Raw genomic sequence first — 15,573 nt, 5'->3', positions numbered from 1 at the left:
ACTTAAATTGCTGACAATGTTTTAAGTAAAAAATAATCTTCTGTTCTTTACTATGGCTTTTTTATACACAAGCATTAACTTCATTCAAGGAAGAAAATAAATTTATTAAAAACAATTCTAGGGGTTTTCCTGTCAACTCAACAAATTGATGTACAATAACATCAACTAATTTGATAAATAATGGTACAAAATATTAAAGGAAAAGAACATGTGTTGCAAGCAAATTAGCAAAAATTAGCTTTTTATGAGATTTGAACACTTTAGTAAATCCCAGTTTTACTCCAAATTAGCTTAGAATGTAACATATATATGACATAAAATGATGGACAAACACATAATGAATACAGGGTGTTAAGATGAAAACAGTGAATAAAAAAAATATTTAAATTGTCACTGAGGCTACAACTGTCGCCAGATTTATTTGAAAATTAGCTTTGAATTGTACATATGAGTGTTAACAAAGAGCTCATTTAATTACTTTACCTCCAGCATCACATTTACATCACAACCTTGATACGATTCCAGAAGGAGGAGCAAGTATTGATGTGGTAGTTTATTGACATGTTACTCATTATCTCCATGAACGAGGCAATCTGAGAATCGTTGATGACATGACATGTTCAATTTGTTTTAGATTTAACGTAGCCCAGACAAAATTTTGATCTAAACTTTTGGGAGGGAGGCATATTTCATTCCAAGGAAGTGCTCGCTCAGCCACTTCAGTGACCTGTCTGAGACATGAAAAGGGCCTGAGTCATTTCAGGCCTAAGTCGGATCTCCAGCAATTTGCTGACTCCAAGGCAGCACAACTTTCTGAAAACTCAATTTGCTTGTGGACGAAAATCATCGTCACGGCGCAACACTGTTCCTATTCTCTATATTCAACCTTCTTTATATATGAAGCAGATATCGCCATGATGCCAAAAAACTTCACTAAAGTTTTTTTCATATAAAAACGTTTCTGCCCTTAAAAAATACCGCGTCAAACAGCTGCATCATTAAAAAAATTGCCCGCACACACAAACCCTAATTTGGTTTTAACGCCCTGTAATTAAAAATGTATTTACTTTTTGTAACAAATTTATTAGTCTCAGATAATTATCAATTTTAAAACTTCCAGAAAGAAAAAAAAATTCTCAGTTTTGATATTTTTGGAGAAAGGCCGAGTTCTTATTTTTTTAAAAGTATATTTTTTTTCCAACAAAACCTCAGCATATAGATGATTCTTTAAATTGTATTAAGATCTTTTTTTTTTTAATTTATTTATTTAGCTAATAACAAAATAAGTTACATCACAATACTCAATCATATTTAATTTGAGTATTGAAATAAACTATTTAGTATGCCCTCCGTTAGTCAAAATTGGATATTATTTAATCCCTCCTTGCTATTTATTTGTATATTCAGCAATTTTTAACCGAAATATAGTGAATTTAATTCACGGCTTTGCTCAAAAGTAGTTTCTTTGTTTATCTTTTTGATTTCTTGGATTCTCCTTCTTTGAGAAAATATAATATTGTGGTTATTATTTTAAATAATAAAAGCAATCTAATAAAAGCTTATGGGTACTAATTTGATTCCCAAAATTGAATATTTTATAGAAATTTAAAGTTAATAATAAAAATGTAATGTTTCTTCTTTTAAAAATAGAAAACTATTTTTTTTTGAAGCCCCAAACTCATGTAAAAAGATTTTTTTATAATAAAGACTTATTTATTCAGGATTTCCTATATTCATAAAAGTATTATCAGTATTTTAATTAATATTTACAAGTCCAAAATGGATAAAATAGTTAATAAAATGATACGACAAAATTAATATAATGATACAATTTTTTATCATGCAATTCAATACGCATTATTTTTAAGTTTCTTTTTATCTATTTTACTCACCGCTAGGGTAACACTATCAGAGGGTTACAAATGAATTTTAAAAGCTAATTAAAATTATATTTTACACACTCTTAACCAAATGTTGGCCAATTTGTCAATCTTAAAATGAATCAATTATGCTTTATATATTTGATAGCATTGTTCATTTAAAATTGAAAATGTATTTCAAAATAATCAATTCTAATTTGATTATTTTCCTACATTCATTATTTATGTGAAAAAAAAGAAAAATACTGTCGGGTATTTTAAATATTAATTAATTATATATTATTTATTTTGAAGAATATTTTTTTCCTTTTATTTTTTAGACTATTGATAAAAAAGTAAACGGTCTTATCATTATATTGCTTATATATTAATATTATTAAATAAAGTACTTTTTTCTTATTTTTGTTTGATTAAAGTATTTTTGTTATAAAAAATCTTATTATTTTTTAGATTATACACAAGGAAATTGAAAAATTTCAAAAATCATACAAAATTGTAATTAAATAGTTTTCTGTACATTTTAATTTATTTATCCCATAAACCAAGTTAACGCAATGGGAAATACGAATTAATGTACTTGCCAAAATTTTTAGTAAGATATACATAGACTAATTCAAAATCACAATACAGGGAGCGGTCCCTGTTTAACTACGAGTTTTGAGAACTGGGACAGCTGTGCATCCGCAGGTAGGACGTTATTTGCTGTTATGGTGGGTAACCATAATTTTTGGCATCGCTTTACTAACTATTTTTTCATAATTGTGGAAAAAGCAGATTGTCCTTGCTGCAGTCTGCACCGGACGAAACAATTTTGATATTACAAATGTCTTTAACCTGGACTGTTACTTTGTTGGGAGAAACTAGAAGATACCTTGTTGTCAGGAAACAAGACTCTGCTCCATGCCAGACCGCAAAAAAAACACATTTATCTGGCTGTAAGATTTTTTTCACTTTGTTGAACCGAGTGTTCGGCCTCAAATCTCAACGAACATTAACCATGCAAAGGTACAGTTGAATGGTATACCATCATTTCATCTTTTGAACTAGCTGTACATTTTGAAAAGAGTTTATATCAAAGTCTAATATTAAAAAAATTGAACAATTATTTTAGCTTGAAGCACATGATAGTTTTTTTATAACATACCAATTGGTGCATTAAAATCTGAACACTTTAAATGTTTCCGTTCCACAAGATTTATTATAACCAATTAACGAAAGAATTTCAACAAAATTAATATATATAATAATAATGTGTGTCTGAGCTGTTTTAATTATTAATCTAGCCACCCTTAACGGCAATGACGGATTCCATGCGGTGGCGAAAGGCTTGGCACCCACTGCAGATGCAGTCCTCTGTTATGGTGTCCCAGTGCCAGCTGGCAGTAGCTTTAAGGGGTTTGGTGTATATATGACAGATACTGGAGGCCTTCCCCCTTGATATACATCCAAAATTTGTAGTCAAGGGATTTAGCATCAAGGTTGTAGTGGGACCAAAAATGTCAAAAACGAGTTCAAAAGTACTTTAAAGACTCATTCAAAAGATTCGTTCCATTGAAAAGATGGGTTTCTTTCATTTTTGGTCTCAAATTGGGCCTCTCTGCCCTCACATGGCTCTTTCCAACCCCTTTTTCGATAGCTCTGTGGACAGTTGGGTGTGAACTCCCGAGATTTCTTGTGTGGGCCCTCATGGACTTGAGGGGATATACCCAAGCCGTTTATTTAAGTTCTTGGGTCCAGTTTGGCTTTTTTGACTGAGTCCTTCTTCTTTTCCAACGTTTTGGACTTGCAAACGGCGTAGAAGGTCAACTGCTTGTAGTGTGTGAATGTAAATTCGTCGATCACGTTCGAGTGTCATTTTCTCAGCTTGTATTTAGAAAATGTAAGCGAAAAAGCTCAGATTTCTTTTTGTGTTATAACTAATTGTTTATGCTTTAATATATCGAAATATGAATTAATTTTAATTACTCAACCTTTACTAATTATTGAATAAGTAAGTGTTCAGGTTTCAATGACAACCCGTTAGAATCTCTATAATCTCTGTATCTCTATACAGATATGTATATAATTTAAAATGGATAATTAAAATTTAGTAACATTTTATAAGGTGTAGATAAATAAATTTCAAGGCAAGCCAGCTATAAATTTCTAAATTAAATATTTATCCTCTAAAAAGTACATAGACGTCCTTTTCACAACACTTTATTTGTTATGCTATTTTAGCAAGTCAATTTAATCAATGACTTCGTCTATTGTAATTAGTTATGAAATTATGGAGCGTGGTAGCTTAGTGGACAAAGCATACTTTACCTTAGTATCTCGAAATAGGAGACTGCAAAAGTAAATAGTTGTAATTCAATTATTACAGCCTTATAATAATAAGTAAATAACTTTGTAAATCGAAAAATATATAACTGGAGTAGAAAGAGAAGGATCTCGACTTTTTCGAGATGTTTGGACAATAAGTATTTATGAAGATCACAAAAAGTAAATAGAAGGCCTCTTTATGTAGATGAGATTGAAAGATTGTCTTTTGTGAAGTATTCCAGGAGGGGAGAGACTCAGAGGCTATCCAAGGACTGAGGCATGAGGTCAGAGAAGTAAAACAATTCGACTTTTTATTGGACATACGATGAACCATTACACTATAATTACATGATGATTTTAATAGTAAGCATAGAGAAAATTTTTATATGTCATCAAATCCATTAACTCCTGAAGCACAAAATTACTAAAAACAAACATTAATATAAATATACAGTAGAAACTCCAATGATTATCTAATTGAAAGGTTTCAATTATTGAATTTCAACTATCCACTGTTGTTGTCTCCAATTTCGAGATAGAAAGAGAAAGTATGACGTACGGGCAAACTTAAAGAATTTACCACCGACAAACTTAAAGAAAATTAAAAAAAATGTTAATAAGAAAATTAGATCAAGCTTAAGAAACCTTTTTTTTGTTCCATGGCCCAATACTAGTAGTCCTCTGATCTGTTTTGAATAACACATCGGTGAATAAGTCCCAAGCCTAACTACCGGATGGCGCAACTAACAAAATATTTTTCGGAAGTATAAACATTCAAAAGGTTATATGAAGTAACAGTGGTTTAAGTGACGCCACTTTTATGATTCTTAAAAACAATGGATTCAAAGCATTTTGTGTGTTGATTTATCACTGCTTTTTTTTTTGGTAAAAACACCGTTCAAGCCCAAGCTTACTTGAAAAATATTATTCATACTCTGCTCCATCGGAAAAAAACCGTCAAACGATGGTTTGCTGATATCTAATGTTGTCGTACGGACACCGATGATGTTGAACAATCTGCTTGGCCAAATGAGCCGGTTATTCCGGAAAACCTTGAAAAAATCCTGAAAATCATGGACAATCGCAATGTGAAGTTGCAATAGATAGCTGACACTCGGAAGTTATCAAAAGGTAGTGTTTACACCATCATACACGAACATTTGGATATGAAAAAACTGTTTTTCAAATGGATGCCGCGTTTGCTCACACCAGAGCAAAAGCAACAACGAGCAGATAATTCAAAGAGCTATTTGGAGATGTTTGCATGAAATAGGAAGGAGTTTTTGTGTGGGTACATCACAATGGATGAAACCACTTCACTCCAAAATTAGAAGGGCAGTCTTTAGAGTGGTGTGCAGACGGAGAAAACTTGTGCAAAGTGTTAAAAGACTCAAACATCGGCTAGGAAGCTCAAGGCCTCTGTATTTTAAGGTTCGGATGGAATTTTGTTCATAGACTACTTGGAACATGGAAAAACAATCAACAGCGACTATTATATCGGCTTTTTGGATCGTTTGAAGGCCCAAACTACCCAGAAACGATTTCAATTGAGGAAGAAAAGGGGTCCTTCACAAAAACAATGCACCGTGTCACAAGTCAATAAAAACTGCTTCAAAATTGATAAAATGGGGTGTTAATTGCTACTGCACCAACCGTATTCTCCAGATCTGCCCCCTAACAACTACTGGTTCTTTGCAGAGCTCAAAAGGAAGGTCCGTGGAAAGAGATTTGGCTCAGATGAGGAAGTGATTGTCAAAACTGAGGCATATTTTCAAGGTCTCGATAAATTGTTCTACACCCGTGTTATCGAAAAGCCATAGAGACGTTGGAATGATGTATCGTTCTAAAAGGAGAGTATATAGAGGAATAAAAATGGATTTCTCCAAAAATGTTGTATGCCTATCTAGGGCCGGGACCTATTGACCGATGTATTATATTACTTGTTAACTGCTGTGTCGCTATCCCCTATGTGGGAGGGGGCTTAATCCTCCGTATAAGTCGAATGATCGATCAGATTAGTCTTAAATTAAGTAAGTAGATATATAAAATTACCAAGCACGTTCTTATTATATTTTTTGGTCCAATGAGGTTATTAAGAGCCTGCTTTTGACCAAAATAAAACCTTCTTTCCCTTTTCTCTTTCTATATGTCTCTTCTGTGTCTTTTGACATCCCTCTCTCTGCCTGTCTCCTTCTACCATCATTCATTGTTTCTATTTCCCTCTATATATCCCTTGCAACGCCTAATTTAAAATCCTTTATATACGTAATTATCTAACGGTTGATAATTTTTGGGGCTAAGCCACCAAAATGATGAAAGCGAGCAACGCCCCTGTTTGGTATTAAGTTCATAGGATATGGGAAAAAGTATTTCCTACTGAAGTCATTAGATAATTTAAAAGCAAAAATCGCAAAATATTAAATGTTATTATTTCAACTGTGACATAAAATTAACATCCTCTTATTTTGTAGTAGATACATATTTTCGCTGCTCGTTTGATTTGAATCTTTTTTTTTCAATTTAAATTGATTTAAAGAAGACACTCTCGATGTTTTATTTTTCACAAGGATAATCTTTTTTCTATAAAGGTAAAATTGCAATTTTAATAAAACGCTCATAAATTTATATAAAAAAAGGAAATTTTTTTGTGTATTGTATGTTCTCAATCAATGTCTATAAAATATTTCGTATATATTGTTTTGTGCAATATTGCTTGGTGGTATAAAATAAAAAAATGAAAAGGATTCCCCAGTGTAAGGAATTAATAGATATTGAAAAAAAGCTAATGTTATTATTATAGACATACTGTTTATTCTAAAATAGATTTACTGTTGGAATGGGATTCAGCTTTACTTATGGAGCCCTTTTAACCAAAACGAATCGTATAAGTCGAATATTTCATTCAGCTGCAACGTCTGCACGTCGTCCCAGCTATATATCGCCCCGATCTCAACTCATGATAACTTCAGTCCTAGTTTCACTGCAATTTTTTGCTACTTTAATTTGGATCTTTGCAGCTTTTCCTGCCGCCATCAAAGTCTATCCTCAAAGACATGATGTATGTATACTAAAGCAATTTGATTTACAACTTTCTTGGAATTTCAATTACGGCTAATGCAAAAAAAATGTCATTTTTAGGTTGCACATCTCAAACAAATTATGAAAAAGTCAAAACTCTTTACTTAGTCAATAAAGATACTAAGAGGACATATTTAATTATTTTGTATAAAATATTTCTGATAGACATTTTTTTTAATCTTTAAAAAGTATTTTCTCTTAAATCGTTCTAAGGAATAAAAAAAGAGAAAAAAATTAACAAAATTTAATGATAGCTGTATATGGCGCATCCTTTTTGTATATTTTTAGGGAAGAAAGATCAACATTTACTAATGTTGTTCTCTCTATTTGCTCAATAAGGTAGCTTTAGGAACAACCTAAATTAATTATTTTTATAGGTTAGAATAATGTATAGCATAATTAATTTACGAAAAATAATGATTAATGCAATATGATTATACTTATAGTAAAAATAAAGAACTTTTGTTCTTTATTCAAACTTTGAACGAGATGTGCGAACTTAAGAAGGCATTGTATAAAAATGAACATTTACATAAGTTATTTTCTCAGCAAATGACAACTTTTCCGAACCAACCGTAAATGATTTTTTTATTAAATGGAACAACTAACCAACACTTAGTAAAAAAAATTAAAAATACAATTGAACTAATTTCTTTCTTAGGTGATACTCAAATGTAATGTGAATGATTCCTCCTTTTTGATATCTCAAATCTACAACATGATACTCATCACAATTTGTACATACTACGCAATCATGACACGAAAGGTTCCTGAAAATTTTAATGAAGCTAAATTTATTGGGTTCACCATGTATACCACGTGCATCATTTGGATCGCACTCATAGTTATATATTTTGGAACGAGTAACTCATTCAAAGTAAGAAATACATAAAAAAATGTATTTATTGGTATTACTATTTTATAAAATTATTTAATATAACTAATTTTACAGCTTCAGATAACGACAATGTGCATATCAATTTCCTTAAGCGCCTATGTTACACTAATATGCTTATTTTCACCCAAAATCTATATTATAGTCTTCCAAGTAAGTATAAATTACATATGTAACAGTTCGGATTACTATATTCTAGCAAAAATGTATCATATTTTGGGTACACTTATAACACATGGGGTGAAAAGTTCCAGGCTTAGAAAAGAAAACACGTGTTTTTTTTGTTATTTTCGTTCAAAATTGGACTTTTTAAAATTATTATTAATTTTTTTATATTTTTAAGATTTGCTTTATAGAGCAGAGTTACCTTAACACTTTTCAAGTCATTGCTTAGCTTGTTTGATATTTTTTCTCATCAAGAAGTAATGTAAAATTAAAGCACCAAAGATTCATTATTTTGGAAATGACAAAGAAGCACCGCACTTAGCAAAATAACTGACAAACTAAAGAACAAATTGTAATGAAATTTTCACACCCCTCTTTTGAAGATGGGTACTTAGTGAAAATGAGATTAGTTTAAAAAAAAATAGAGCATCTATGTGTGACACATAGGACTCTTCAGACCGTGTGTTAAGTTTGCCCGGACGTCATGTGATTTCTCTTTTTATCTCGGAATTGTAGACTGCATACAAGCGAATAATTGAAATTCAATCATTTCAACCTATTCAAACTAAAACAACTTCGCTTAGTGAAGCAGAGAATACATTATTAGATTAGGAGAAGAAGGATCTCAACTTTTTGAGAAATTGGGGTAATTAGCGATTTAGAAAATCATGAAAGTTGATTTAGGGTCCTTTAATGTGAAGGAGGTTCTAAGTTTTGTGTCATATGGAGTATAAGGGGGGAAGGACTCGTAGTCGATCCATGGGCTGAGGAATGAGGTCAGAGGAGATCACATCTCATGATGGGAAGGACTACAACTTTTTCTACGATGTGACGTCCTTATTATTAAAACGTTGAGATAAATAAATTTCAACTTTTCTCCAATTTCGAGATAGAAAGATAAAGTATGATATTCAGCAAACTGATACAGTGTACTCGATATTTTTTAAATAACTGTATCATAGAAAATATTTAATTGTTTTTTTTTAAACATTATTATGTATTTAGTATTATAAATGTATATTAATATGATGTAGAGGTTGGGTTGAATCTCACATGATGAATATTCCAATATCTATACTGTATATATCTACCTATATAAATATATTAGTAAGTATATAATAAATACGTACAGCTCATATACAAAATGTTGCAGCCGTTAGGATACAAAAAATGTGCTTGAGGTTATTCGGGAGAATAAAGTTTATGAGAAGAAAGATTGAGATAAGGATGACCTGAAAAATAAGGAATTCATTATTACAAAGTAAAAAAGTTGGTATGTACAAAAGTCATGGCTCAAGAATGGTCAATTATATGAGAGGATCAATCACCTTGAGACCCCTGGATATAAATCACCAGAAGTGGCTCTTAAAACTAAGGGCATTGGATGATGATATTGAGCTACTGGAATTTAAAAGTGAGGACGAGGATCAAGTAGTGGAAACAACGTCTATGATTAAAGACAGTGAGGATTTATACAACCTGGTAGACAGTTTATATTTATTGAGAAAAGTAGTAATAGCTGGATGTAAAGAAAGTGTTGCTTGAGATATACCAAATTCTGCTGAAATTCTTTTTAAACAGCCTGGATTATTACGGGGAAAGATGAATCTCACAGAATATATTAAATGGAGGATATATGTCGATGACTATAGGAAACTGGCCTGCATTAAAAATTTCCCACAAGAAAAAAATTAGCAAATTTAAGATTATTTTTGGTTATGGATATGAGGGAAAAAGTAAGATTGTCAATGGGAATACCGGATGACTCTACGATAGAAGTATACGATGTTTTGGATAAAATTCAAAAGTTTTTTAGATCCCAGTATAATTTAATTGTAGATAAGGTCAAGTTTTACTCTAAAATTGAAAGATGATAAAAGTTATCAGAAACTAGTAAAATATGTTATCAACAGATTTGGGAAAAATTTTACCAAGATACCAGAAGAAATAAAGATTTATTTGAATTTACGAAACGAATTATCTATATTCGAAAGATTGGTAACAGTTAATAATAGAATAATTGTAAATCTAAAGGAATCAAGGAAGAACTTTTGACAAAATTTAGACGTATCCAATCGAAAAATAGTTAGAACAAAATAACGAGCAAAAAGTACCATTAATCCAAGCAATATCAAAGCTTATTTTTAAGTTTGGAGCTAGAACCTCACATACAAGGTCCGAAGGTGCCAAAAGCGTTTCCATCAGTTGCAGTTGATATATTCACGGGGAAAGGTAAAAGGTCAAAATCAAATGGTGAAACCTAATTTACTTTCTACAATATTACTCCATTTTTATTTCAACAGCATCAGGAAATCTATGAGAGTAACGTGCTACAATTAATATATAAAATCAATTGAATATTTTTCTATAAGTCATAAAATAATTATTTAAGTAATCAAAAAAATTGTACTATAATTTCCATTTCCTTGCAGCCTGAAAAAAATGTTCGAAAATTAACCATGAATTCTGGTGCTTACAAAAAAGTAGCAACGAGTATTGTCAGTAAGTATGACACTTTAGCATATTTTAATAAATACACATATTTATATCAGTCTTGTAAAACCTAAACAACTTGTAGTTATTGCTTTGATCAAAACTATGTTATGTTGATAAAATGTATCCACTTGTTTTCAAAGTCTCTACAGAAGACGTAAGGGCTTACTTAGGGATACATATTTTTGTTATGGTTCGAAAGTCCTCTGTATTGACAGTTTTAATTATATTTCTTCCTATATTTCAAATGCAAGCATCACTGATATCTGATGAAGTGTACGTAAATTGTCTACTGTCACTAAAGGTTACTAAATTTTCAATTTTGTTTTTTAACACACATAGGAAATCTGTATTTTTTTACGTATTTATTTTATTTGTATGTGTAGTTTATATATATAATAGCAGGAGTACTAGACACTGACCAGAGAAAATTTTTGCTTTAATAATATAGAACATAACTCTCCAAGAAATCCTCTGTGTTACTCTCTGTTTTCCTTGAGCACTCTCAAACGTAACTACTCAATACTTATATTTATTTATACGCACTCTTTCCTCAAGAAAGAAATAACCATAATAAGAGTTTGAAAAGAACAAAAATAATATGTTGGGATGACTGATAAGTACTTTAGTCTTGAGAGCGCACAATTATAAGAACAAACAGAATTTATTTTAACATGCCGGCTTTCTATTTAATTCAAATTTAAACATTTGTTGAAAAGCCACATGAATCATGATATACTTTCCGTAAGAGACTAATAACAAGAAAAAACTAAAACAATACTATTGTTATACACACGCACCAGCATTATTATGTCTTATATCTCAAATATTTATATGATTTACATGTGCTCCCTCTTTACACGTTTGATGTTACATGCACTCTACAGCAATATTTCATTATTACGATTAGATAGTTATTTCTTAGATTAAAATATGTTAATGATATACATTATGTAGCTTGAAGTTCACCCAGGACAGGTTTTGATACATTCAGACATTCATACATACAGACGAGAAACAAACTTTGCTTTATTAATATAGATATAAATTACTTTTGCAATGTTTTCGAATCTTTTTTAATTAAAAAATATGGTGATTGTTTTTACAAAATAGCTACTATATGATAATTAATACTTTTTTCTTCTCATTAACAGAAATGTATTAATGTTTAAAATGGACTATTTGTACTTTAAAATAAAATATATGTTTTTTTTTTCAATAGAATACTATCAAATATTAAAAATACAGATGAGCCTCACAAATCAATTAGTGTCTTTAAAATGAGAATTTTGTTAGTTCTAGGTAGTACAGTGATGTTTAAATATTATGGAATATTTAAAAAACTACAATTAAATTATTTAATTTATTGTAACAAAGTAGTTAGCAATTGAATTTTAAAAATCCTGAAAAAGATGCATAGTGAAAATATATAAATTCAAAACATGTTTTCTCTGTGTAATTCAAAATTTTGGCATTTTGTTATAAATGTATATTATTTACGTTAAAGTAATGCTTATAGTGATGTCAAATCATTTTCTGGGCACAATATATAATTATGTGAGCAAAATAAATTTAACCCTCGAAAATTTCTCATTAAAAGAACATTGTATCCATCAAATAACAACAAGTATTGTTATTCCTAAGGAAAAGAGATATTTTTTGCACAACATAATGAACTAATTTACTTAATCTGTCCAGGTTAATTTATCATTTCCTCTGAACAATATATTTCAATTATTTTTTGAATACTTTCTTAACAGATATTTTTGTCCAATGTTTAAATTACTCTTTTTGATAGGTGGTAATGTCAGTCATTCTGCCGGTTCTCATCTTAATCAAACTAATAACAGTATAGTAAAAGCAGTAGATACTAGCTCAAGGATAGGGACCGATAAGAAAGTAAATCGTAAGTGCAAATACCGTTTTTGTTTTTAAATCATAAATATTTTTTACAATATTTCAGACAATTCAAAATCCTTGATGTCCTCAATGGATGACACAAATAAGAAATCAGGAACAAACTCATCTTTCACCAATAATGGAAACCAAGCTCAGTCAAATGGTCAGCTCGAAAGGCCTAAAAAGATCACATTTAATGATGAAGATAAATCAGAGTCCTATCGCCAAAGAATACAAAAGGGTAATCTTCCTCAAACCTCAAATGTGTCAATTCAAATTCCTTCATTCACATCTCCTTCTGCCAATGATTATCCTTCCTGGATTGCAAGCAAGGGCGAGCATTTTCGAGAGGAAAATAATCTTCTTTTGGGAGAGCCTAAGGAAGAAGAAGAAGAAGATGAAGAGTATGAGGATGAGGAATGCTTCTCTTGTTGTTCATCCTCCTGTTCGAATAAGAGATTGGAAGATGACGAAAACGATCATCGGCGTCAATATTTAGCCAAAGAAGCTGCTAAACTTGTACTCGTTTCACGATCCTCAGATGATATATTACGCGTAGTACATAGAAGTCGACGACAAGCCCGTGAATCCATTTGTAGTACACAATCTAGTCCTCGTCATCTTATGACATATGTCACATCAAGTTTGGAAACGGTTCCTTTGGAAATGTGTCAGGATATTCCAGACGTGCTTCTCTAGACTGAACCCCAGATTGTGTAGTGTCATATTTCTTATCGACAGATTATAATTATAATTATTCATATTAAATTTTTTATCATATACCAAATATCAAAATTGCTTATGTTATGTCTTAATCACATACTTTTGTGTATTTAATAGATTCAAAATAATATAATTGTAAAAATAACAGTATTTGTTTACAGATGTTTGTTATGTAATGAATATCATTTCCATGTATTTTAAGCTTCTAGTTCGTTTTTTTAATTGTTTCTCCGTTAATTTTGATTGTTCTAATAATATTTATCACGATAAAAAAATTAAATATATTATCTTTAAATAATGTCAAGTTCAACTTAAAAGATATATTGTCATTATTACTGTTTATGTGATATATATTGATAGTAGGTCAAAACGTCGACAGACAACATATCGACCAACAAAACGTCAACCGGAAAATATTTCATTTCAAAATATGAAAAATATTTTCATCAACATTTCAATCCAGACATTTCCCACCCAACTACCCCTACAAAAACTAACAGTAAGGAACCCTAAAAAACCCTTTTATTTTCCTTCAAATTTCGGGCTATTTCTTCTACTACCGGGCTCAAAATGTGATGAAATCCACTGCTTTTAATTAAATTACTTTGAAGGGCCCCTCTGAACACCCCCATTTATTTCACAAAAATTAATAGTTACAATGTTTACATAAATCAATTATTCTTATTTATTCTATTATTTTCTTATGCATTTTAAATAGGCAAGGTAAAATTATAAAAGACACATCCCCTCAGAAGAGCTCCAAAATTTGGGGTGTAAATGAGGGGGTGTGAGTGATCTTAGTGGGTGTGGGTTTTATACCTTTTTCGGACATAGTAGCCGAAAACAGTCCCAACATTCAGGAGGTTGTAAAGGGTGATTCAAAACGAGCGGTTTTTTCCAGTAGGGATTTTTTGACAGGCGCACGCGAGTTCTGTCAAATTCATACGTCATTTTTACTCAGTATTGTTTTACAATTCTTCATGGAAAGATATACGCAACAACAACGTGTACAAATTGTTAAACTGTACTATGAAAATCAGCATTCTGTGAAAGAAGTTTTTCGCAAATTACGCCAACTTATGGTCCACATAATCGACCTTCAGAATCCACAATTCGCAGAATAATCGAAAAATTTGAAGGGGAAGCAACTTGCTGGGATGCCCCGTTGTCTGGTAAGCCACGTACAGCTTGCAGCGTAAAAAATATTGCAGTCCTAGCCGAGAGTGTAGACGAAGATCGTGAAGAATCGATTCACCACCGCTCTCAACAACTTGGTTTGTCGTATGCAACAACCTGGCGCATTTTAAAGAAAGATTTGGGTTTAAAGGCATACAAAATACAGTTAGTGCAAGAATTAAAGCCGCCAGACCTTTGTTTGCGTCGTGTGTTCTGTGAATTGGCTCTTGAACGTTTCCAAGAAAATCCTTTTTTTCTGCGCCAAATTTTGTTCAATGATGAGGAACATTTCTTGCTCAATCACAACGTAAATAAGCAAAATTGCCGTATTTGGGGTGAAGAGCAACCCGAATGGTATCAAGAGCATCCATTAATCCATTGAATACCACAGTTTGGTGTGCTTTGTAGGCTGGTGGAATCATCGGCCCATATTTTTTCAAAAACGCTGCCGGACAACACGTTACCGTCAACGACGAACGTTATCGCACCATGGTAATAGACCTTTTGGTACCTCAAATTGAAGCACATGGTCTCCACGATATTAAGTTCCAACAAAACGGTGCCATTTGCCACACAGCGCGTGTAATAATGAACTTATTTGGACATCCTGTTGGTGAGTAATAAATTTCACGTTTTACCCCGGTGAATTGGCCACCAAGATCGTGTGATATCATACCAGCGATAAACCAGTGACAATTGAAGCATTGGAAGCAAATATTGAGCGAGTTATTCGTGAGATTCCGGACACAATGCTCGAACGCGTCATCGAAAATTTGGCACGAAAGAATGGACCTTTTAAAGGCCAGTTGAGGCCAACATATGAAGGGTATTATTTTCTAAAAATAATTGTAAAGGATTGTTTTTTGGTCCATAATAAAGTTTTGACCATAATATAATATTTTATGTGTTTTATTTCTACAATCCAAAAACTGCTCGTTTTGAGTCACCCTTTATAACGAG

The 15,573-nt window shown here is 31.5% G+C and overlaps 1 protein-coding gene across 1 annotated transcript in view; it reads left to right on the top strand.

The window, feature by feature from the left end:
- The window catches only part of LOC121128203 (metabotropic glutamate receptor-like), a 214,120-nt gene extending 200,366 nt beyond the window's left edge, over window positions 1-13,754 (top strand). The window contains 6 exon segments of the mRNA XM_040723780.2: window positions 7,008-7,242; window positions 7,924-8,139; window positions 8,215-8,310; window positions 10,755-10,824; window positions 12,614-12,721; window positions 12,779-13,754. Coding sequence (XP_040579714.2) covers window positions 7,008-7,242; window positions 7,924-8,139; window positions 8,215-8,310; window positions 10,755-10,824; window positions 12,614-12,721; window positions 12,779-13,413 — 1,360 coding nt within the window. The 3' untranslated portion in view covers window positions 13,414-13,754.
- Window positions 13,755-15,573: the final 1,819 nt, after the last annotated feature.

The sequence above is a fragment of the Lepeophtheirus salmonis genome, chromosome 13, assembly GCF_016086655.4.
Source record: "Lepeophtheirus salmonis chromosome 13, UVic_Lsal_1.4, whole genome shotgun sequence".
NCBI lineage: Eukaryota > Metazoa > Arthropoda > Copepoda > Siphonostomatoida > Caligidae > Lepeophtheirus > Lepeophtheirus salmonis.
This window is presented reverse-complemented; position numbering and strand designations above follow the sequence as displayed.